Consider the following 25,528-nt stretch of genomic DNA (forward strand, 5'->3'; position numbering starts at 1 on the left):
AACCCCAGGGGGAACGATGGGTCTCTCTCTTAAGCTCTGAGTGAAGCTTGGAATTATAATAGGCAGACGTCTGTCACGATCTGCTTAGGACCCATCATAAGCTCCTTTGTTATCCTAGACCCTTTATAAACATGACATGCTCACTTGACAACTGCCCCTCTCTTCCCCTGCCCCCTCCCTCCTCCTCCCCTTCTCTCATCAACATGCCATTAGCATCCACACAGCAAATGGCTGCATCACCTGGGTCCCTCCAAACAGGACTGCCAGCTGCCCCCCACTGGCCCAGGGGAACAGAACACCTGAGTCATCCTTTGCTTGGGTCCTAGAACCACCCCCACGGGCCATGCGCCACCTTGGGCCCAGAAGATGGCCTTCCAGGTGGTTTTCCTTATAGGTAGAAACATCCAGAAGCCAACCCTGGGTCATATGCCTTTACAGTTTCCCGCTGCCCCATCCTCTGGGGCTCGTTCAACCCTGAAAGGAAGCCTCGTGAAATCTTCACACAGGCGTGAAACGCCACCCCATTTAATATATGCTTAAAGAGCTGAAATAATTTGTCTGTGGTGAAATAGCCAGCAGATGGGAAGGGAGGCTGGACCCGAGTCTGACAGACTGTGAGCCTGGTGCTTTCCTCATGATGCTACCTTAGCCTAGAGCTGCTTCAGATTCTGTGTCTCCCTCTCTCTCTGTCCTTCCCCCACTTGCATTCCATCTCTCTCTTTCAAAAATAAACAAACATGAAAAAAGATGTAATACAATTAAAAAAAAAAAAAAGACAGACCTGACATCAACAGTCAGATGCTTAACCCACTGAGCCACCCAGGCACCCCTCTAAGTGTAATTTTATAATTTATATACAAATGTATTTTTAATTATTTTTAAAAGTATTTTTAAACAATAAATATAATAAATTTAAAAACAAAACATAATTTATATATATATATATATATATGTATAATTTTTTTTTTTTTGGAATTTCATTTCAAATGTCTGAAATGACCCCTATTTGACACCTACCTCCCTGGACAAACTTTTCCTCCTCGTGACACCCATTAGGCACCACACCTGGTGGTCAGAACTCAGAGCATAGAGCCCCCCGCCTCCCTTCGGAGCAGGTGGGCAGCTTCAGCCATGCTTACCTTGAACGATACAGGCACCCAGGTAGGCAGCATCTGAAAAGGAGCAGAGCAGTCGACCGTGGAAAATATCTCTTTTAATTTGCAGGTACAGAAGATACCTGCAATACAAAACGAGAAGGAGTCACCCTGTGTTTGGGCTGAGGCCTGGAAGAAGCAGAAGGATCGTTCGTGCTCTGTCCAGCTGGACCAGCAGGGCCCGACCCAGCCCTGTGGAGTGTCTGAGCCACACCAGGCCCCTGGGAGGACAAGCAGGGCAGACTGAGGGGCCCTCTGGATTGAGGAAATCTGGAGTGACTGTGGCAGCTTCCAAAACTGGGTGGCTGGCCCCTTTTAAAGAGACATGAGCCGGGCGCCTGGGTGGCTCAGTCAGTTAAGAGTTTGACTCTTGGTTTCGGCACAGGTCATGATCTCACGGTTTGTGAGTTTGAGCCCCATATCGGGCTCTGCGCTGACCGTGCGAAGCCTGCTTGGGATTCTCTCTCTCCCCCTCTGTCTCTCTCTCTCTCAAATAAACAAACAAAAATTAAAGTAAAAAAAAAAAAAAAAAGACACGGGAACAGAAGAAAGCCACAGGGCCCAGCAGCCACGGTCCCTGGAAGGACAGGGGACATCCATCCCACCTCAGGTCCACATTGCCCATGCTCCCTGTGAAACAGAGAGTCAGGAAATGGACTCAGTCAGTATCCAGAGATTAGTCTCAGGGGCAGACAGACTCACATTAATCAATCTCAAAAGGACTTGGTTAGGAGGCCAGAAAGCCAATTAATTCACAACAAGAGCTGTCATTTGCTCAGTGCCCCGTCCCCCTCTCCAGGGACGGGAAACTCAGGTGCCCACAAGAGCCAGGCAACCCGATAATGAGTGAAACAGGCTAGTGTCAGGGGCTCCAGGAGGCAGAGTGGAAAGCACCGACTCCCGGGCAGGGGCAGCCTGGTGACGCAGCACAGAAAGCCGGCCAAGGGCAGCCAGCTTTTCCAGAAAATCAAAGAGACCGGTTTAGAAGTGGAATCCTTTGAATTTTAAATGTTGCAACAAATTCTGTTTTTTAAAACACCGTAGTGCCAAACAAAAAGTACGTGCAGGCCCCATTCAGCCAGGGGAGAGGGGACAGGCAGGTTTGCAACCCCTGGCTCAGGCTCACCTTGTCACGTCCCTTTTGTTCTCCATGCTGATCAAGCCCCCTTTAGATTTCCTCATATTTCTTAGCCACGTTGATTCTTTCCTGCAAGGCTCAGGCTTGGGGTCTACAGTTTCTGACTAAAGTGGCCCTGCATGTGTGCAGATTCTTTGTTTTTTTTTTTGTTTTTTGTTTTTTTTTTCATTTAACTCTCAGAGACCACTCTTTTTAATTCCAGGTTCTTGGAACCAGGTGGGGGCACTCAACTGGTCCAAGTCGCCACACCCAGGGCTCCGATGATCTGATCGTTACCCAGTATGTGAGCCAGGTACACAACGCACATCAGGGAGCGTGACTAACGTGCTAAGATCACACAGCCCCTGAGGCCTGGAGCTCCCCGGTCTGGCCACTGGATCACCTAGAGCATGCTGAACACGCTGAAGTGTTCAGAGGCTCACCAGTGTTTCCATTTGATGAACCTTTATCCTGTACCTGCTTTATGCCGCACCCGGCGCTAGGCACTGGGGCCACTGTAGAGGCTCAGATGACACTCTTTGTCCTCAACTTTGTATAGAATTGTTTGCAGGGCATAAAGACAGTCTCCAACAAATTTCTCGCCCAGAGTTTGGTACGTATGTTGTCAGAGAAACAGCATTACGCTTGGCAGGTAAGGACCCAGACAGCTCCCTACAGGAGTGCCTCTCACACTTCTGTGAGAGGGTGAATTACCCAGAAATTCTGTCAGAATGTGGATTGTGATTCATTAGATTGGGGTGGGAATCAGAGTCCATATTTCTTCAAATTTTCAAATTAAAAAAAAATTTTTTAATGTTTATTTTTGAGAGAGAGAGAGAGAGAGACTGTGAGTAGGGGAAGGGCAGAGAAAGAGAGAGACACAGAATCTGAAGCAGGCTCCAGGCTCTGAGCTGTCAGCACAGAACCTCATGTGGGGTTGAACTCAGGAACAGGTTCATACCTGAACCAAAGTCAGACGCTTAACTGACTGAGCCACCCAGGGGCCCCAAGAGTCCATGTTTCTAATAAGCTCCCTGGTGAGGCTGTGTTGCAGGCCCGTGGACCACACTTTGAGTAATAAGGTTCCAATCCAGGTTCTAATGACCACACATTAGAACCACCTGGAGAAGCTTTTAAAAACTACCAAGCTATGGGGCACCTGGGTGGCTCAGTTGGCTGAGCCTCCAACTCTTGATTTCGGCTCGGGTCATGATCCCAGGGTTGTGGGATCGAGCCCCACATCAGTCTTCAGTCAGCGTGGAGACTGCTTAAAATTTGTCTCTCTCCCTCTGCCCCTCTGCCCCTCTCCCCGGTTCACACTCTCTCTCTAAAATAAAATAAAATAAAATAAAATAAAATAAAATAAAATAAAATAAAATAAAATAAAATAAAATAAAAATTTACACTACCAAGCTGTGGACCCTACCAATTAAATACGAATCTGGGTCCTCACAAAAACATGGACACAAATGTTCCTAGCAGCAATATTCATAATAGCTACCAAGTAGAAAAACCCAAATGCCCACCAACTGATGAACAGATAAAAGAAAGAGGAATATCATGCAATGGAATATCGTTCAGCCATCCAGAGGAAAGTAGTGCTACGTGCCACAGCACGGATGGACCTGGAAAACATGAAGCTACATGAAAAGAAGCAGACATAAAAAGCCACGTATTGTATTGTATGAAATGTCCAGAATAGGGAAACCTGAATAGACAGGTAGTCGAAGAATGGCTGCCAGAGTGGGGTTGCAAGGAGAGGAAATAGGAAATGACTGGATGGCTACTGGCTTCCTACTGGGGTGTGATAAAAACATTCTGGAATTAGATCATGCACAACTTTGTGAACACACTAACCCCCCTGAGGTACACGGTCATATCTACTAGAAGAAACTAATACTTTTGAAAATCCATTTGCCTTAGAGTAGTTCTCAAATTTTGACATGCTTTAAAATTACCTAGGAAGGCTCATGAAAATACAGATTGCTGAGCCCCGTTCCCAGGTCTGGAACAGGGACCAGGTTCCCAGGTGCAGGTGCTGCTGCTGCTGGTCTGGGGACCTCACTTGAAAGACCTCAGCCATAGAGCATTCAGACTACCAAGGTCACACAAGTACGATCAAATCTTTCCCTTTTTAAAGGCTGCAAGCTACCAGGCCAAATACCATGAAGTTTCTTGTCTATGTGTTAAATGTTACGCACTGAACAAAAAGCATTCCTTTCCATTTTTATCAAGTTTATATACTGATGAATGAGATGCGTGAGTTCTCCTCTCATAACTCATAATCAAATTTGATGGAAGCTTCCAGAGAAAAGAAAATCCGCTTTTCACAACGTCTCAGCTTGGGTCTAGAGATCAGTGATCTCTAGAGATAATCATAGATTATTGTGGGTTCAACATAATCCACTGAGCCTTACAAATAGCTTCAGGATCAGATACTCATTTTTTAATATAATAGCAACCAAAAAATAGTAATATTGCATCTCCTTTTAGTATCACTCCTGTATAAAAAGACTAAGCAACAAAAGCACAAGAAGATCTGGGCAAACATTCTTGTGTCATCATTAATGATACTGCTTCTCTAACATGAACTTAAAAATGGTTCTTTAAAAAAAAAAATTAAAACCAACATACATTGATTATATTCAATTGTATACAGCATTTACAAAAGCCCCAGAAATCTAAAGGATTGAAAGAGGACTGTGTAAATGGAGAAATAAATGAATAAAAAATGATCTCAAATATCCTTTTTTTTATGAGTATTTGTGGTGTGACTCTTTCCAACCTGCCTTTTCTCCAATGTCTCTTTACCCCTAAGCACGGTCACGAGTGTGATCTTAACTTCTCATGTAGCAAATTCTTCCTAAACTTTAGATCAACCTGGGGCACCTGGTTGGCTCAGTTGGTTAAGTGACTGACTTTGGCTCAGGTCATGATCTCACGGTTCACGAGTTCGAGCCCTGCATCGGGCTCTGCTCTGACAGCACAGAGCCTGAAGCCTGCTTCAGATTCTGTGTCTCCCTCTCTCTCCGCCCCTCCTCTGCTCATGCTCTGTTCTCGTTCTCTCTCTCTCTCTCTCTCTCTCTCTCTCTCTCTCTCTGTCAAAAATAAATAAACATTGGGGCGCCTGGGTGGCGCAGTCAGTTAAGCGTCCGACTTCAGCCAGGTCACGATCTCGCGGTCTGTGAGTTCGAGCCCCGCGTCGGGCTCTGGGCTGATGGCTCGGAGCCTGGAGCCTGTTTCCGATTCTGTGTCTCCCTCTCTCTCTGCCCCTCCCCCGTTCATGCTCTGTCTCTCTCTGTCCCAAAAATAAATTAAAAACGTTGAAAAAAAAATAAATAAATAAATAAATAAATAAACATTAAAACAGTTTAAACCTTAGATCAATCTTACAACAAAATAACAACTTATCAAAGGACTAACTTCTTTCAAGATAGTTTAAGCCATAAGTACCAGGGGCATTCCACAGTTTTTAGATTCATTTTGAATTCTAAGGATTGTATTGACTAAGAAAAGCCCATTTCTATCTGTGCAAGAACAGGGCATTGTCTTAATTTCCTTTGGAGACATAAAGATGTTCACAATCTTCCACTGTTCATACCTTAGCTATTCAGTCTAATGCAGGGAAATGCTAGCAACTTTAATCGAGAGGAATTTAACTGGAGTTGTTAACTAACACTTTATATTCTTCTACTTTCAAATGGGACTCTTCTCAACAACAAAAGATCCATCCTTAACTTATATCATGACACATATTCAATTTTTATCCTCCAGACAAAATTATAAAAACAAATGACAAGAGTGAGCCATGGTGGCATCTGACTAAATAATGCCCAGAGTTAGTATTTGATTTGATTCTTCTAGTTACATTATGGGCACCGAGAAGGCAGGACAAATGTCTTTTTTTTTTTTTTTTTTTTTTGGTAGTTCATGCAGCCCCTGCCACATATTACATGATTCCACTCATACAAAATGTCCAGACTAGGAAGAGTAAATGAGCAGATGAGTGGTCGTCAGGTGTCAGGGGCTGGGGGAGAAGAGAGTGAGTAGTGACTGCTACTGGGTACGGTGTTCCCTTTTGGTGACGAGAAAAAGTTTTGGAGTGAGACAGTGGTGATGGTTACCCAACAATGGGAATGTACTTAATGACACTGAATTGTACACTCTGAAATGGTGAAATTAACTTGTGTTACGTGAGTTCTAATCTTTTTTTAACAAAGCAAGCCAGATTGCAAACTGCCAGCCTCCACTTAACGTCCATTACTTATGTATCCCTCATTTCCACACATGCCCTGCCCCCGTCCCCAAGCACAAACCTCACTAATGGCTGTGTGCAAATTAATAATGGAGAAAGGAACCATCTGCTCCCTGACAAGGTCACCTCAGTGCCACAATGGTCAAGCTTTACTGGAGACCTGTGAATAGGAGGAGGCAAAATATCCAAGAACTCAATGTATCACCGTGCATCTCTGCTGCGTTCGGACCTATGCAGATTATTCTGAGGGATGAGTGTGCACAGTGATGTCTGGGGTCCCCTAACCAGAGCCTCATCGAGAACTAAGCATGTGTCAGCTCTTCACCACCCACCAAGTTGGCCTTCCTGGGACCCTGCTCAGTTGCACTGGCTGAGGCTGCTCTCAAAAGCAAAACCCAGAAGGAGACCTGGATATGGTCCCAGTCGAGGCAGATTAGAAGGGAAGAGGCTGAAGAAGTGGAAAATTCAGAGTTGGCCTGAGAAGAGTCTCCAAGTAGAGGGAAGACAGCCCCAAGGTTGGCCATTCAGCAAGCGGAATGTGGGGTGATGGTCCGTACTACCCAGTGATCTTTTCCCTTCCTGAACAGCTTAGATCCAAGAGATTGTCCCAGGGGCTGCACTAGCCATGAATTTGCCTGTATCCTAAAGACCGTCACCATCTATTTATTTTTAGCACCCCACTGTCAGATGTTTTCAGAGAATACCTTCTTCTTATAACCACCACTTTTTGTGTGTGCAGTTAATTACACTCCCAATGACAACGGTTTGAAAAATCCCAAGGCAATGAAGCGCAAGAGAAACACGCCAAGCCAAAACGCCGAACTGAGCGCCTGCTTCGGTGAGACGTTCTGATCGAGACAGGAGGCACAGCTAGCCTGTAGGACTTGGAGGCCCTGGCTGGTTAAAGGTGCACGTGAAACATACAAACAAACGAAAAATACCTTGTGAGCTCTTCTTTAATCTTCAAGGGTTCATGTGGGTAGAATTTCACTCTAAAGCACATGGTGTATGGTGGATGAGCTGAAACATCATAAAGAAAAGGCATGAGAAAAGCAGCAAAAGACCATGGATTCCAACACACACAGGAAAGTCAGCTGTGAAGTTACAGCCTAGCTTGGGGGTGGGGGATGGGGGCCGGGGAGAAAGAGATTTTTCTGGAGGAAACAGGTCTTATGCCCAGGGAAACAAAGCCACAGCGACAATTAAAGAAAACGCTTGACAGGACACCCAAAGCAAATGCGGGACACAGGCAACCTAGTCAGTTAGCACATCTTTCCACATCACGTTCTCTCCAGGTCACAGCTTCAAATGATATTCTTCCTTCAGATTCTTCCCACCCCCTTGTGACAGATAAATTGCCCGTTCAGGCCTTGGGCCTCGCAAAGTATTTTTCAGACTGTGAGGTGGAAAAATGACACGGCACATGACTAGTTTTCCCAAAATGATGGTGCCTTTCAACTAAAATCGCGATTTTAAAAATGATTTTAAAAATGAGTCAGCCATGCACAGATTCTACTTTGTATACATTTTTGATATTATTTTGGTATTATCTACGAGGCAGTCACTATGAAAATAAACGCTTTTATAACTGCCTGATTTCTATAAATCGAGATAGCAGTCTGATATTCCGATTGAGGTTCATGATTCTAGAATGTTCTAATTGCATTAAGTCTCTGGAACTCAAGGACCAACTAAGTGATTCTGCAGGACTTCTGACATCCTTAATTATGAAACCACTGTTGACTTGAAATATTAATCTAATAAATGCACACAAGTGTAGTAAGATGCATTCAAATTCCAAACAGCACATAAAATGCACCCCTTAAAATTAAAGAAATACGACAGTTAGTATAATTATTTCTATGGATCTCAAATACCCACTCATGTTTTGCTTTTGTATCAGTATGGCTACTTGGGATGAGCTCTGACTCTACACCCAAATGCAAACAGGAAACAGTGTCCTATTCTTGTCCAAGAATCCTCTTTCATAATAAGGAGGGGTTAAATCCCCAGCCATCTCTATAATGCCTGGGGCTATTCTGTATGTAGACAAATGATGTAGAGAGAACTATCAGCATCAAATATGAATGCATATTGAGTATAATTTAATATGGAAAACAGTTCTTAAAAATAATTTGAAAGAAAGCATCCAAATCACAGGAAAACACAGAAGCATCTTTCTGGCCATCTCAGCAGAGACAAACCGATTATACACATACACCCACACACACAGATGTCAGAGCTCTTTCCATTCAATGCCCTACTTCCCCACCAGGAACTAGCAAATTTCCTGAGTTGGATGCTTCTAACCCAACCCTGTGTTCCCTGGATTTAAGGAAACATTTTTTCTGGAGCACTAGGAGAAAATAAACACCAGCAAAGAAACAACGAAGAAAAAATACAAATGATTCTCCAGTCATTCATCTTTCATGATATCTAGAAGTTCAGTTTTAACTCAAAATATTTAATCTTTACACATTCCCCAGATTTAATGTGTTTAAGTCACCACCTTTAAAGGATTAGAGCTGATGGTTTTTCATTAGGAAACCTCTGGGCTGTCTTTAATAGAAAGGTTGAGACCGTTTTTATAAGACAAGAACAACGGAGCAAACAATGGAAACAGCATAAAAAAGGAATTTTTCTTTATAGCTTCTTTTATTAGTCTTCAAAATTAATACATGTTTAAGCACAACCAATGAAGATAATCGATAGACAGACAGATGGATAGATAATAGATTGATAGACGGACAGATAACAGATGGACAGATGGATGGATAGACAGATGGATGAATGGATAAACCATCCCCTTTCATTTTCCTTCTTTGTCTCTATTCCTGTCCCTTCTGTCTCTCAGGTCCCCACCCACTTTGCCCTTCCAACTCTCCAACCACTGTCAACAATTTCACCTATAGGCTTCCATCCTTTTTGCCATACTCATACAAATATATGCCAATATGATCACATATGTAAGGGATTTTTTTATAACTTATTCTCACAAAAGGAGATCACGCTACATGTTTCTCTTGCTTTTCTCACTTAACTCTATACTCTTCCCATCCTTCTAGGACAGTAGTCATAGATCCAACTCGTTGTCTATATTAACTGCATAATAGTTCATATTACGGATACATCTGAATTCATTCCACTATTTTCTTTTAATTGTCATTCAGGTTGCTTCGACATTTCTGTAATATTTTTATATACACCCTTGTGCATATTTCATCAAGTATTTATATTTTTATTTCTATAATACAGACTTCCAAATTTGGAATTGTTGGGTCAGTAGGTACATGCAAATGTTTTAAAGGGAGCTGAAAAAATAAAAGCCCACTGAAAGCAAACTGGGGAAAGAAGGATCACAGAAGAGGACTCCAAACTAGAGCTGTCATTTTCTCTTCCTCCTGGTCAGCATATCTGCTTACTGTGCCCTAGGCTGGCTTTAGTAGGTATCTGAGCTCACTGGCTACAAATCAGGACTCTTGACTTTGCCTAAGGAATCAGGCACTGAGGCTCAGACAGCTCCCCAGGCAACCATCTTTGAACACCCCTCACTGTAGGAAGTCCAGCCCAGGCATCCTCGTTCTCAGCCTCAGGCTCCAGAATGGTCTAATGCTTCTCCCACATGCAAAGCCCTTCCCTCATTTGGAGGAAGTTCTTAAGTAGTACTTATGGTCCTTCTGAGTCTTCTCGATAATAAACATCCTCCATTCTTCAACTGCTCTTCACATGAAACAGTTTGGAGTGCCCCATTCTGGGTATATTCTTGTCTATTTCCTCAAGCACCCCCCAGGGACTGCCACATCCACTAGGGTAAGGGGAACATCACCAGCCTCAGTTTGGACATAACTGTTGCTCCCCTTCACGAGCCTCATCTCATTGTTGATTCACTCTGAGTTTCAAATTGGCCAACACTCTTCATCTTTTTCATATATGCTGTTGCTAAGTCACACAGAAAGTCACATCTGACATCTTCCATTTTCTAGGACGTGATCATGGAAAAAATTAATACAAGGTACTGGGGATACACTCACCACCAGACCCATTATCAGAGAAGGGATGAGAGCACACAGCAGAAAAAAGAGACAACTTCAAGTCTGAAATTTTCTATCCATTTTCTTCTACCATCATATATATCCCTACTGTGTCTTTCTCTCATATTGATCCGGCATTATTGACCCCATGTTACCAATAAAAGAAAAAGAGTTTCCCCGTAAGTTAAAAGGAGCACATGACTTTGACATAGTGAACCATATATTGCACCAGGGATCTGAGCTGACGAGAAGTTCAACCTCCTTGCCCAGGCCTGAAAAAGTCAATGTGGCAACAGGCTTCTCCTTGAGAAACTCTCTTAAGGCTCTGGATGCAAAATTATATTACAAACCAAATAAGTTAAGGAATGCTTTTTGACAGGGCTGGATCAGGATGAAAAGATAAATAATTTCTCCCCCAAAATGTTAATCTAGTTATGGATGACAAGATTTATGAGGGTGTGGAGCTATATATCTTGTTCAACTTTTTATCCCCAGAGCTAATTATTGATAAAAGATGGACTCTGTCTGGCTGAATGAATGATTAACCCCAAACTTTGAGGCAGATGTCAAAAAAAAAAAAAAAAAAAAAAAAAACCAACCATGCCCTACCATCACCATTCATCCCATCAAAATACTGGTCTAGAAGGCCCATGGTCTGAGTTATTACGGCAATTCCTAGGATTGAGATTTTTGAAAACTTCTGACCCCATATTTCAATTTCTGCCCTTCAACATCTGGAACAAATTCAGGGACTCTAGAGTTGGTTGGAATAGCTATTTCTAGAGGGAGGATTAATTAATTCAATCAACAAATGCTTATTGAGGACCTACTAGGTATTAGGCACAAGTTCAGATGTACAAGTAAGAGTAGCTATAAAAAGACAAAAGTTAGGTCTTCATGGAAGACATATTCTAGTGGAATAAACAGGCATACAATCAAAATTAATAAGTGAAATAAATAGGTCATTAGAAGGTCATAAATGCTATGATCAACAGAAAGTAAAGAATACAGCAGAAAGGATTTAAGGGGTGAAAAAAGACCACCCCCACCTCTGTTCCCTTTTACCCTCCCCACTATGACTAAATCCATGCAGGTAAGTGCAATTCTCTTTACTACCGTCCAGAAAACCAAAGAAGGGAAGAAATACGATTTAAAATGTTATGTCATTAAACCAGGGGATAGGGGAAAAGTCACTCCCAAAAGTGCTGGCACTGGTTTGGAGCACTGGCACGCACCCACACCAACTGGGTAACTAAATGTAAAAGTGAAACTGGTAACCAAAGTGTTAATGGGACTAATAAGTACAACTGTAACTCGTAACCCAAATCTGCTTGTTCTCGGAATACAGCCTGCAGCCATGTTTCCATAGATGGCATTCTTACCTGAGACCACGATAGCAAAATGTTAATTTAATTGTTTTGCAGAGACTCAAGGCTTTACCGTGAAACTGGCCAGAACCAGTCAAACTACTGGCCATCTCTTTGCGCATGTGTGTGAGTCCAATGGATGCACTTTTGACACAGAAGCACCTAAAACTCAACCCTTAGATCATACTAAGGATGCCACTGACAACGTAGGCAGAAGATCCCGACAGGTACAGAAAACAAGTCCCCTACTTATTACCGGATTCTGAAGTTACGTAGCTCCTCTCCTCTACACCCAGGTCCTTCTTCCTTTGCCTTTAAGTATCCCTGATTCTCCTGCTTTGAGGAGGCAGATCTGCAGCTTGCCCCCCGCAAACATCTCCTTGTTTGGTTACCTCTCCAATAAACCCTTTCCTTGCTGCATATTTGATGTCTCAGTGATTGGTTTTGCTGTGTATTGGGTAAATGAACTTGGATTTGTGTACAAAAGGAGCCTTCCCACGATCAACCTGGCAGGTGGCTGGGACATGTCTAAATGTCCTGTTTATAAATGGCTGTTCCCTTGTAGAGATGAGCCTATTCCCTTCTCCAAGAGACTACAGGTCTATGCCATTCCAACTTCCACACCTTCTTATCCTTAAGCTACAGGAGTAAAAGGATGAAGGATGACTCTTATCTGTGCCAACCATTTGGTACATGATCAGTACCTGGAAACATCTGATAAAGGAGCTACCCAGGGAACAGGAACCACCAGACGTGGAGCCCACACCCTGAACTGGGACCCTATACCATGGTGTCATCATGAACAGCCACTGTGTGTCTTTACTAGACCAGGAAGCATGGTGGCCCCATGGGGGAAGACGCTGTAGCCCATTTCTACTGAGGTACTAAGGCTTCAGCATCAGTGACAGGGGCACACAGGGTGGAGGTAACCTCAAATCTCCCAAGGGATGAGTCCCCAGATTTGGAGGGGGACTTCCAACAGTGACTTCGAGCAAGCCACCTACATTCTCAGTTTCCTGCTCTGGAAGAGGGGACAGCACCAGGGGCCACATCTACCTTGCACAGGTGTTTGTACAGGCCCTTGGCAAGTGCACATGGCACACTACCTAAATATGAACTTTCGTTTCATTGGGATGTTTAGCCTACTCCTACTGGAAGAAGAGAAGGATATGAAGAGTTGGAAATGAGAAAAAGATGGAGAAGCCTGAATTGAATTCAGCTGAGAAACATTTACTCAGCCACATAAGTGCTAAAAACAAGAATACCACTGAGTAGCAGAGGAGGGGGGAAATGCCAAAATCCACTTTAAAAATGCCTGGAGCACGTAACTGCACTGAGAATAACAGGGCCCCTGTCTCACAGAGGTCCGTTACCTGCCAGACGAGGGCTGGGGAGGCCAAGCGTCTCCATAGGACAGCTCAGTGGCCCCTTTGGGCATCAGCAGATCCCAGGTATTATCATTTGGGTAGCTGGTTAACACAGAACACGGGGAGAGGAACAGCCATTTATAAGGCAGAGACAGATTTTCTCATCTCCACTTTGAGATCTTGCCCAGAAATGGGGTTGGGGTGTGCAAGGATTAGCTGAGCAGGGTCCTGGGTGAAAACGAAAAAAACTACTTTCTATTTTTAACCAATGACTGTTCTCAAATATTTATAAGAACAATTAGGGTTTGGGGGAGGTTTTTTCGAGAGGAACATCACTTAGCGGCCTGTCATAAAAGGAGTCTTCCTCCAATCGTGGTGTAGAGCTATAGGAAAACAAAAAGCATAACTGTAAGGACATACATATAAACACATGATCTTTATCGTAAACACTCAGGCTGACACCTATGAAGAATCCACCCCCCAAACTCCTTTAAACTGCAGTTGAAGCTTAGAGCTGGTGGCTCCAGCAGATGTTAGGGCAACTCTTATAACTTGGACTATGTCTCTCCTGGGACTCCACGGCAGGGGCAGGGGTGGGGGGCACTGATCAATCTGTCAGATTTTAAGACTTGGGAGAAACACTGCAAAGGGTTTATTGTTGCCAACAAGACCTCTAGAGCCTGCAAACGGGAGGCTCGTTTCCCAAAGGGCCCCTAGCAGGCATCAGAGACTCCTGGTCTTCTCAGCACCACCAATACCTTTTTTTACTCTTAACCAAATGAACAATGTCCCTCCTGTGTCTTTCGGGGAGGGGGGCAGGGGCTTTACAGTGAGAACCGAGGGGCACACCCGACTTCATTGTGCATACAGCATGCATAGTGACACCAATGGATTTATCGGTGCTGTCTCTTCTACGAACCACTCAGGAGCACAAACTCTGTGCACATGCGCAAAAGGACACTTAAGCACCAAAAGGGCAGAGTATTACTCACTCATTCAACGAACTGTAACTCTTGGGATGTTTTAACGAGCCAGCCGGAGAACTGCTCTCTTAACGACTGCTCTCTTCTCGCTGGAAACGATTATGATCTTGCCGCGACAACTGTTACTATCATCATCATCAAGAGTGATAATCCCTCCGTCATTCTTCCACTGAAATGACAACCAGCAGCCTCCAAGATGCTACTGGCACTGTGTTGCCTCTACTTCCAAAGCAGAGAGGGTTGGTTGTTTTTTTTTTTTCATTGTATTTAATTCAACCTCCTCCTGTTACAGTTCTCTTAGGTTGGAATCACACAGGCAGGCGCGCCCACACACACAAATGGATGCACTGAGAACTTCGTAGGGGATCCTGGATCACCAAGCCGCTGCTTCACAAACACTTGCTCTCGGAACTCTCTGGCTGCCTGTGCTGTTCAGGAGAAGCTCTAACAGGGACTTTGGTCCACCACTTCTAATCTCAAGTTCAGCATTGGGACAAACTGCTACGGCCAAACTGAAAACTCTCAGCTTCCATTTCCTTCTCTGTAAAATGGGGATAATAATGGAACCAACCACCCAGATTAAGGATCAGTGAACTTTTACTTTTGACTTTGCGGGATTCAAGGGCTCTGTCTCAACTACTCTGCTCAGCTGGCGTAAGGCAAAAGCAACAACAGACAAGATGTAGATCAATGGCATGGCTGTGTTCCAATATGACACTGAAATCTGAATTTCAGATCATCTTCACAGATCACAAAGTCTTGTCTTTTGCTTCCCCCTCCCCAACCATTTAAAACTATGAAACCTACTTTTAGTCAATAGGCCATAAAAAACAGATGGCAGGCTGCTTTTGGCCTCAGGGCCATAGTTCGTTGATCCCTGATATAGAGCCCATGATGAGGATTATATGAGTTAATGACATAAAGCTCTCAGCAGACTGTCTGAGACCTAAGTACTCAACCCATAGGATTTGTTACTATTCTAGAGGACAAAAAAGAAACTGATGTAGATGAGGGAAAGCCCTTCAACTTGACCTAGACCTACATAAGCATACCTCAGAGCTACCGTGGGTTGGTTCTAGACCACCACAATAAAGCAAATATCTCAATAAAGTCAGTCAAATGAATTTTTTGGTTTCCCCACTTTGCTCCCTGAGAGCAGGGTGCAATGACCTGAGAATTTTAGCAAAACAAAAACAAAAACAAAAAGTTAGCAAAAGTACATGAAACTGAAGGCAGGAGATCCAGGTGTCTGCTTGCTGCAGATGTTGTATAACTAACTACACCCTGAGGAATCATGTCGGTAGGTGTGAATCAACTAGTAATGATGATAATTATAAAAGCCAAGTTCAATGACTTATGTAACTGCATACTAAGATTTTATACTATAAAATTGCATCCAAAAATGAGGCATTATAAAGGATTTCCAACCAAATGGAAAGAGACCTGAATAAAACCACCTACTTGACCCATGTTTGCATTGCCTCCAGTACTCCCATTCCAAGCATGGAATCTCCTGGTCCATCGGGGTTATCATTCACACATTTAGACCACTCACACATGTATAGGTTTGAATTGTGTGGCCCAGGAAACAACATGGGTGCTCCTGAAGGTAGAAAGAAGCCCCTGGAAGGTATCTCCCAGTGATTCAAGGGTGATGCTCTTTTCCTTCTGCTCTCTCCGATACCCCATCCCCTCCCTCCTTCCAAAGAGGAGGGGTATTGGGTCCTCCCTGAAGCCCAAGAACTGACCATTATACCCAGTAAAAATGACATCAGTGTCACCAACCATACCATAAGGACAAGCCTAAAAATTATCAGTCTGTGACTTACCGCATGTGCATATCATTTAGAATTGCACACCATAATTTAAGGGTGGTTTTTTTTTGTCATTACTCTCACTACCATCATTTCTTTCCATATTGGAAATAACACAAGAGTGCGACATGAAGACCACTTATAGGCCCAGACTGCAAGGACTTTCTGATACAAGGACCAAATGTGGGAATTTTCAGTGAAACAGTTGTACCTGGAAAAAAAGAGATACCATGCCAAACCTACTGAGCTATCACTAGAATAACAGAAGCTGGCTTCCAAAGCTGGAGAGAAGCAATGGAATGAAGAAAGCTGGAAAGAATGAAAACAGCCACAACTAAACCACAACAGCTGGAGACCTACAGTTACTTGATTTATGCAATGGGTTTTCATCAGGTGTGTGTTTTGATTTGTTTTTAAAGAACACGACAGTTGATCTTCTTTTACCTGGTCCCTAAAAGGAACATTTTTGATTCTAGTTCACAAGCATTTATTAGGTACTGATTACATGCATAGCCCTAGCTTAAGCCATGGACCAGGTGAAGAAATCTTCCAAATTAAATACAGGGGATATGATTAGACAAGTATATAATGAGGCCAATGGGACAGGCCGCCCCAAGAGGTCAGAGATGGGGTTACTGTCACTATGGGTGTCTGGAGAAGTAAAATGTATGAAACTTTACTATCAGAGGCATATGATCGAGGTCTGCAAGAAAGAACACAGACAACAAGTGGGGAAATGAGCCACAAAGCAAAAGCATGAAGGTAACTGAAAGAATAAACAGAAACATTAAAGGATGTGGGAGATCTGAGTGGAGGTCACTCAGTGCAGTGGGCTGGGTAGTGTTCCCTGGGAAATTCCTGCCCACCTAGAACATCAAAATTTAACCCTCTTTGGAAATAGGGTCTTCGCGATGTAATTAACATGAAGTCCTACTGGGTTAGAGTGATCCCTAAAGCCAATGACTGTTACCTTTGTAAGAGAAAGGAAACAGACTTGGACACAGACACAGAGAAACACAGGGAGAAAGTGATACGAAGATGGCGATAGGAATTGGAATGATACAGCTACAAGCCAGGGAAGGAACACCAAGGCCAGCCAGCAACCACCAAGAGCAAGAAGAGGCAAGGAAGAATTCTCTCCTAGAGCCTTCAGAGGGAGCATGGCCCTGCTGATACCTTGAGTTCAGACTTCCAGTCTCCACAACTGTGAGAGAATGGATTTCTGTTTTTCTAAGCCACCCAGTGGGGATAGTTTTGTTATGGCAGCCCTCGAGGAAACCAACGTACTCAGCAAACAGAGTCACTGGAAGAACAAAACCGGTGGCAGGCAGGCATCCAAACTGGCCTCGTGGATAGGTATGGGACCTACGGTTTTTCTCCTTCTGTTCCTCACCCCAGAGCAAAAATCTAGGCTCCTTGTACTCTCTCTGTATGCTGCAGAAGAAGATACATTCCCCTTTGAGGAAATTATTCAGCGGCAAGGGGACTATTCAGTAGATTAGCCTCAAGGGGTGCTGGAAAGCTAAAGAATGCCACATAAATACAAAGTTTCACAAAGAGCGCCATCAGAGAGAGAAATTACATGCCCTCTCAGGCTTCCAGGCAGAGCCGTCATAACTTCAGGGAAGGAACGCTCCAGACACCAGCCAGCAAACTTGACTCGACATTGCTCTATGGCTGAGTTACACCATGTATTATGCAGAAGCTGGCGGTAATCCCCATCCTGATTTGCATGCAGAAGCCACTGTCAAGCACCCCTGTTCCTTCAGGGTGCTTGGCAGCAGCACAGTGTCTGAGAAATAGAGCAAGAAGGTGATCTTAACTACCCAGCGGAGCTAATCAGGTACCAGCCAGGATTAAGCAGAGAACCTCCCTGGAGGTGAGCCTTCTTTCATCTAGGTATGTTTTTGCTATAGCAGATTTTTTTTTAATTTTTATGCTTATTTATTTGGGGGGGGGGGGGGAGAGCATGAGTGGGGGAGGGGCAGAGAGAGAGGAAGACACAGAATCTGAAGCAGGCTCCAGGCTCAGAGCTGTAGGCACAGAGCCCGACGCGGACCCATGAACCGCAAGACCATGACCTGAGCCTAAATCGGATGCTTCACCGACTGAGCCACCTGGGCGCCCTTCTATAGTACATTCTTAATGCATAATGAACTTTGATTCCTCCCTTCCTCACTCCCCACTTCTCTCCCCCCTAACTTTCCCTCTCCCTCTCTTTCTCAATTTTTACATAAAACAGTCTCTCCTTCTGTTTGTTTTCTCTTTATTACCAAGAGATCTAGGAAAATATTCTCATTGTAAAAGATATGAGTAGGGGTACCTGGGTGGCTCAGACCATTAAGCATCCGACTCTTGATTTCGGCTCAGGTTATGGTCCCATGGTTCATAGGTTTGAGCCCTGCATCAGGCTCTGTGCTGAGCATGGAGCCTGCTTGGGATTCTCTCTCTCTCTCTCTCTCTCTCTCTCTCTCTCTCTCTCTCTCTCTCACACACACACACACACACACACACACACACACACACACACACAAAATAAACTTTAAAAAAAGGATCTGAGTAAAACATATAAATACTTAAAAATATGCAGTTATTTTGAGAGAGAGAGAGAGACAGAGAGAGAGAGAGAGAGATAATGAGAATGCAAGCAGGAGAGGGGCAGGGGGAGAGAAGACACACACACACACACACACACACACACACACACACACAGAGAGAGAGAGAGAGAGAGAGAGAGAGAGAGAGAGAGAGAGAGAATCCCAAACAGGCTCCATGCACAGAGCCAGACGCAGGGCTCAAACCCACCAACCACAAGATCACAACCTGAGCCAAAATCAAGAGTCAGATGCTTAACCAACTGAGCCACTCAAGTGCCCCCAAAATATAACTATATATAATAGAATGTATTTCGTCACCTCCCTCTACCCTACTCTCTTCCCCTGAGGTAACCAGTTAGTACAGACATTTGCAGAATTTCTCTGCACTTACATATTCATCTAAAATAATCTGTTTAGGGGCACCTGGGTGGCTTGGTCGGTTAAGCGTCCGACTTTGGCTCAGGTCATGATCTCGTGATTTGTGAGCTCGTGCCCCACGTCGGGCTCTGTACTGACAGCTTGGAGCCTGGAGCCTGCTTTAAATTCTGTGTCTTCCTCTCTCTGACCCTCCCCCGTTCATGCTCTGTCTCTCTCTGTCTCAAAAATAAATAAACATTGAAAAAAAAATTTTTTAATAAAATAAAATAATCTGTTTATTTTCATATATAGGGATCATTCTCTAGGTGGTATCTTTACCTGCTTTCTTAACTCCAAGATCTATCTAATAAATTTTTCAGTGTCAATACTACAGGCTAATGACTGTCTGTATTCCACAATTTATTCAGCCTTGCCAAAATTACAGGCTTTTCATTTCTTCCAATTCTCGGTGCTATAAGCAACACTACAACAGATATCCTTGCATTAATATATACCTGTGCTTGGATAAACTTTGCTTTCAATAGATTCATGGAGATGAGCTCATTGGATCAAAAGACATAGGCATTTTTTTTAAACACATCTACACTTTTACTTCTGATTTACACTTTAAACATCCTAGGTACTTTCTTTGAATTCACCACTTAGTCTCATAAATTTTGATGTTGAATATTGTTAATCATTCTAAACTAATCTATGAAGCATATCATTGCACAGTGCAAAATTAAAATTCAAGAATCTCCTATACAAAGCAGTTTATTCTACACAGAGAGAAAGTTAACTCATCAGATGAGTCCAAATGAGCGATGGCTGATGCCTTTAGAGAGAATTTTAATTCAACAACAAAAATGTAATCAAATCAGCTAAAACATAATTTTTATATTACCTTCCAGCTACTTTTTTGAGCGCTTTGACAAAAATGAAAGAACTAAAAGGAATCCAATGGTTAAATTACCACCATTTTGTTATAGTTCTTCACTTATTATGCCCAGGACAGATCATTTGTCATTAGCATGTGAGGGACGCAGACATCTTTAATCTAGAAAGATATGTCCAAATTTCCCTCCCAAATGGCTTTTCTAGTTTATACGCCCCCACCAGAAGTGTTACCCTTATCCTCATCAATTGGATATTATCAGTATTAACCATTTTCCCAGTGTAACAAAAAATACCTTAATTTACATTTTCCTTGTTACTAATGATATTGAGCACCTGTTTATGAGTTTCCTGGCCATTTATTTTTATTCCTTCTACGGGTCTTTACACATTTTTTATTGAGTTGTTTATCTTTGGGTTTATACCATCACACTTTATAGATTCTGCATATTTACGACTCGTTAGGTAGTTGGCAAATGCTCTTCCATTATTTATTTTGCTTGTGTTTTAATTTATTTATAATTTGTTTTATACTCATTCACTCGACAAATATTTACTGAAAATCTACTGCTCATTTGCAGTAGCAAAGCAAATATTCTGGTACATGAGTTTAATTTTTCCACAAATTTGTCAGCATTTTGCTTCATTCATATTTTCATATTTTTTATATTTTCCTTAGGAAGCCCTATTCCACAATTATAAGAAATAGTCCTGAATTTTTACCTAAAACTTGTATAGATGATTAAATATATTGGGCTTTTGAATTTATCAGGAATTAATCCCATGGTGTGAGGTAGGTCTTTAGCTTCTTTTCTTTTTCCAAGTGGAAAGGCAATCCATAAAATCATGCCTTGAAATCCATCTTTCTGATAGGAAATACAATCTTTATCATAACCCATATTCTCACAAATAATAGGTCAGTTTGAAGGGTTTTTTTCTTTTTCTGTTTGGTTTCTTTTCCTATTCCTGTGTCTATCTTAACGTGTCTATCACGAGGACTCAATAATTATAGCTCATATGCCTTGATTTGCTACCTAATAAAACAAGGACCCTATCATTGTTCTTTTTCACATATTTATCAGCTATTCCGAAGCATTTTCTTTTGTAAATGAGCCTTTTTCACATTTTTTTAAATGTTTATTTTGAGAGAAAGAGAGACAGACAGACAGACAGATAGACCATGAACAGGGAACGGCAGAGAGAGAGGGAGCCACAGAATCCGAAGAAGCAGGCTTCAGGCTCTGAGCTGTCAGCACAGAGCCTGACATAGGGCTCAAACTCACAAACCATGAGATCATGACCTGAGCTGAAGTTAACGCTTAACCGACTGAGCCACCCAGACGCTACTGTAAATGAGCTTTAGAATCAGTTTGTTAAATGCCATAAGGGATCTCACTGATATTTTGATCTGAAAATTATCTGAAGGTATGCATTAATTTGCAAAAAAAATTGACCTTCGCAATATCAAATGGAAGCTAAGAAGTCTCCATTTACTGAACTCTTTTTATCTACTCCACAATAAAATTTCAAAATTTATATGGATTTTGCACATTTCTTGTTATATTTATTTGTGAGTAATTTATGTTTTTATTTGTTATTGCTATTGTAAGCAATAGCCCTTTTTCCCATTACATTTCAGAAATAGTTGCTGCTTATGAATAAGTATTGTTTCAGGATATTAATCTTGTATCCAAGGACAAAAACCAGTATCAATTGTGGGTAGGGGGTGAGGAAGGAAGACAAGTAGAGAGCCTGGAGAGACCCAGAGGACACTACCACATTTAAGATGCTATATGGAGCTATGCAAAGGCATCCAGCACCCCTGAACACCCTAGATTGGCTGAACAGAGTGAGGCATGGGAGCAAGACAAAGAAATCCTGGAGTAGTTTGGGGAAGTGTTGTGTTACGACTTTGAAGGACACTGAAGGACACTGTGAGTGTCAGTGAAGGACACTGAAGAAATGGCCCCATGCTGTGTTTAAGCAGAGGAGCACCTTACATGGTGTACATAAGTTTTCCTGAGGCTGAAGCATGGCACAGAAGAGGCTGAGCAGTGTCTGCCTGTCCCAGTGGTAAATACAGAAGTGCTAAGAGCCAGTGAGTGAAAGGTACCTGGAGAGGGCACCACCAGAGTGACACTCTGTAGACGTGCAGGGCAAGACCATGGCCAGGAGCACAGGTCTTAGCAGCATATGCCAGCACACACTGAAAGGCCAAATGGGACCAGTCACATTCCGAGAGGGTGCAGTGGGGAAAGAGGGCAGCAACCAAAGGCCAAGTCACAGAAGACAGGCCAGAGGAAGATTCAGAGGACTGGGCACAAGAGAGATGTCACCCTCACCGCCATGATGATACGTAAGCTTCCCCTGCCTCATGATGCCATTCTGGGAATGGAGAAAGAGGAAAAGCTCTCGGTATGGGAAAAATACCCCAATACGGAAGTATGCACTTTCAAGTGACTATGTTTAAATAATGAATTCACTGAGTAATTTCCTGAAAGAGATCAAATTCTAAACTGGCAGATCTTAAATTACCCTGAAGTGGCAAGACTGAACTTTTTTGTCCCCAAAGGAAAAGAGGCTCACAGCAAATTGAATTCAGTCATGGGGAAATAATGTCACATTTGTGCATGTCTGAGTCATAATGTATAACTTTTTAAAACCTCTTCATGCTAATACAGTTTTTGTGGTTAAATAGATCCTACAAGACATGAAAGTTCTGTTCTCTTGATGTGTGCTACTACATGTGAACACACTAAACTACATTCTCCAGTTATGGGAACAAGGCCAAAATCTGTAGGGTATAGGTGAGAACATTCACTATTCCTACATGGGAAAGAAAGACTATGAAAACCAAACATCCAAAATATGCCATTTCATTTAACACTTAATCTGCAGACAACCCACTATCTGAATACTCTGGAAAGAAAAAGATGAAAGCACAGTCCACATTTGAACTTATGGACATGCAGTGATGGAATAGGGAAATGAAGAAGATATTCCCCTTAATGCTGCCCAAATTATGTAGCCTACCTTCATTTTGACCTAGTCAACAAGGAACGATAAAAAGTTTGATCTGAAGGTTCCAGTTCCAGGAAGTACTGATTCATTGCACCCTACCCTGTCTCTCCCACTGAATGCAGCTATAAAACCTGGACAGAATGTGTACAGCAGCTACCTAAGGACACTGGAAAGTAAATAATAGTAGGTAGAGTGGAAAAGACAACAAGAATTCAAAGGACCACCGAACTGGTGTTGGATTCTCCACAGTCTTTTCCTATGGTATCCCCTGGAGAGATCTCTGAGATACTGGAAGGGCACCACCATGGATGGTGAAAGCTCCAAGAGAAGCTCCTAGTTAAGGCAAAGGGGGCTCTGGCAGCAACAGAGCAATAGCAAATGGGTTGGAGATTTTCTTGTCTGGAAGTTTTTAACCTACTTTCTTTGATAATTACAAAAATTCTCAAGTTATGTATTTCATATTGGGTGAGTTTTGGTAATTCCTGGTATTTGAAGAATGAGCCCATTTCATCTAAGCTGCCAAACTTAAATGCCCAGAGTTGTTCTGTGGGGTCTGTAGTGATAGCCTCTCTTCCATTCCTGGTATTGGTAACTTGTGTCTTCTATTTTTTTTTCTTTATCAGTCTTGCTAGAGGCTCATCACTTTCTTGATATTTACAAAGACCAATTTTTTAAATTAATTTTGTTTCATGTATCCACAAACAAAGCAACTTGGCTGATTCTCCGAGTAATTAATGCTGATTCAAGAAGCCAGTCTCAAAGGATTGCATGCTTTAGGATTCTATTTATATGACATTCTCAAAGGACACAAACTATACTGACAGAACAAATCAGGGGTTGCTAGTGGTTAGGGCAGGAGGTGTGTGACTACAAAAGGAGAGGACAAGGGAGGTTTTGAGGGTGATGGATAGAGTCTCTACCCTGACTGTACTGGAGATTATACAAACCTGTATGTTAAAATTTATAGAACTATACACCAAAATTAGGTCAATTTTACCTTATGTTCATTTAAAAAGTAAAATTTAAGTTCAGAGGAGAAAAAAGACTTTGGTTTAAGAAGTTTTTCCACTTTAAAATGTATACCAAACTAAGGAGCTGTCCAACTAACTATTCTCTCAATTAAATATTTTTCTTCCTTAATATTTGGAGTCAACATAAAAATAAGTTTGATTCTGCCTATTTTCAACAAGATTCGGGGGAAACAAGCACTGTCATGTAACATTGTTGGGAATAACTTACTATAAGGTCTTTAAATGGATATTTATCACTAAGGAAATGAAAAATATGTATAACTTTTAATCCAACAATTTCATTTCTAAAAGGAATTTCTAATACAGATGTACTTGCATAAGATTCAAGAAAGTACATACAAGAATGTTTATTGTAGCATAATGTATAATAGCAAAATATTAGAAAATATTTTGATGTCTATTAATTATACATTCATGTAATTGTCAGCCATTTTTAAAATGAAGCCAGTCATCAATCACCGATACTAAAAAAACAAAAAAAAAACAAAAAAACCCTCTAAAATTACTAAAAAATAATAACGTGAAGAAAAATGTTTACAGATTGATCTCATTTTTTGTTTATAAAAGGTCTCACATACATTGGGGAAGTTTATATATACATAAGAAATCCCAGAAGGATATACAAAATATTATTAACAGTTATTTCTTCAGAGTGGGCTTGGAGATACAAGGGGGAAGAGAAAGGAAATAGTTTGAGTTTTAATTTTAAATTATTTTGAACTAAGAAAAAGCATGGACATTTAAAACCTATTTTAATACGTGAGGTGTGGATATCTATGTGAGGTAATGGATATTAACTAATCTTACCATGGTAATCATTTTGCACCATATACATATATCAAATCATTATGTTACACATCTTAAACTTATACAATGTTACATGTCAATTATATCTCATTAAAATTGAAAACCTTTAAATAAAAAGTAAAATAAAAATAAAGTTTTAAAAAATACTAGTAAGAAATAATAATGCCTTTGTAGAGAGTTTGTTAATCAGGGCAGCTGACCTAGCCAACCCTGGGAAACACCATTCCTAGAAACACCCATAGGTAAAGGTATCTCAATAGGGTCAGGGAAAAGAACCTGAAAGTCTACCATCAAACCATTCCTCCAAGAAATTTTGTCCTCAATGGCTTCTCAAAAGCAGTCAAAGTATAAAAGGATACCCAAGAAGGAAGCTGCCTGGAGTTCTGCAACCAGATACATCCTTTTTCGATGAGTTCCAGGAGTTGAACCCAGTTTCTCTGGGTTAACAATATACAAGCCCTATTTTAAATTTTTTTCTAATTTAAAGTTAATGTTTCCAGGATATACATATAAGAATAAAGAAATTCTTGATACTAAAAGACACCATCACCAACAACAACAAAACTAGATTTGTGATCTTGGGAAAATTACATAATTTCTTGTTCAGTAATGTCCTCAAAAATACAATAGACTGGGTGATGGACAAGACCTTTACCACTTCCTAGAGCTAGTGAGTCACCCCATCTGGTTTGGAAATTGAATTTTACACAGCTTTTATCCAGATTCAGATTTC

At 41.9% G+C, this 25,528-nt stretch overlaps 1 protein-coding gene across 2 annotated transcripts in view; it reads right to left on the minus strand.

Moving 5' to 3' along the window:
• FRMD3 (FERM domain containing 3) overlaps positions 1 to 25,528 on the minus strand; it is a 310,724-nt gene that overhangs the window by 112,626 nt on the left and 172,570 nt on the right. For both annotated transcript variants that reach the window (XM_019423562.2, XM_019423561.2), the window contains exons 4-5: positions 7,468 to 7,546; positions 1,140 to 1,237 (exon numbers count right to left, since the gene is read on the minus strand). In XM_019423562.2, the coding sequence (XP_019279107.1) occupies positions 1,140 to 1,237; positions 7,468 to 7,546 (177 nt within the window). The remainder of the gene's footprint in view (positions 1 to 1,139; positions 1,238 to 7,467; positions 7,547 to 25,528) is intronic.

Source organism: Panthera pardus, unplaced genomic scaffold (genome assembly GCF_024362965.1).
Source record: "Panthera pardus isolate Hobbes unplaced genomic scaffold, ASM2436296v1 HiC_scaffold_20, whole genome shotgun sequence".
NCBI lineage: Eukaryota > Metazoa > Chordata > Mammalia > Carnivora > Felidae > Panthera > Panthera pardus.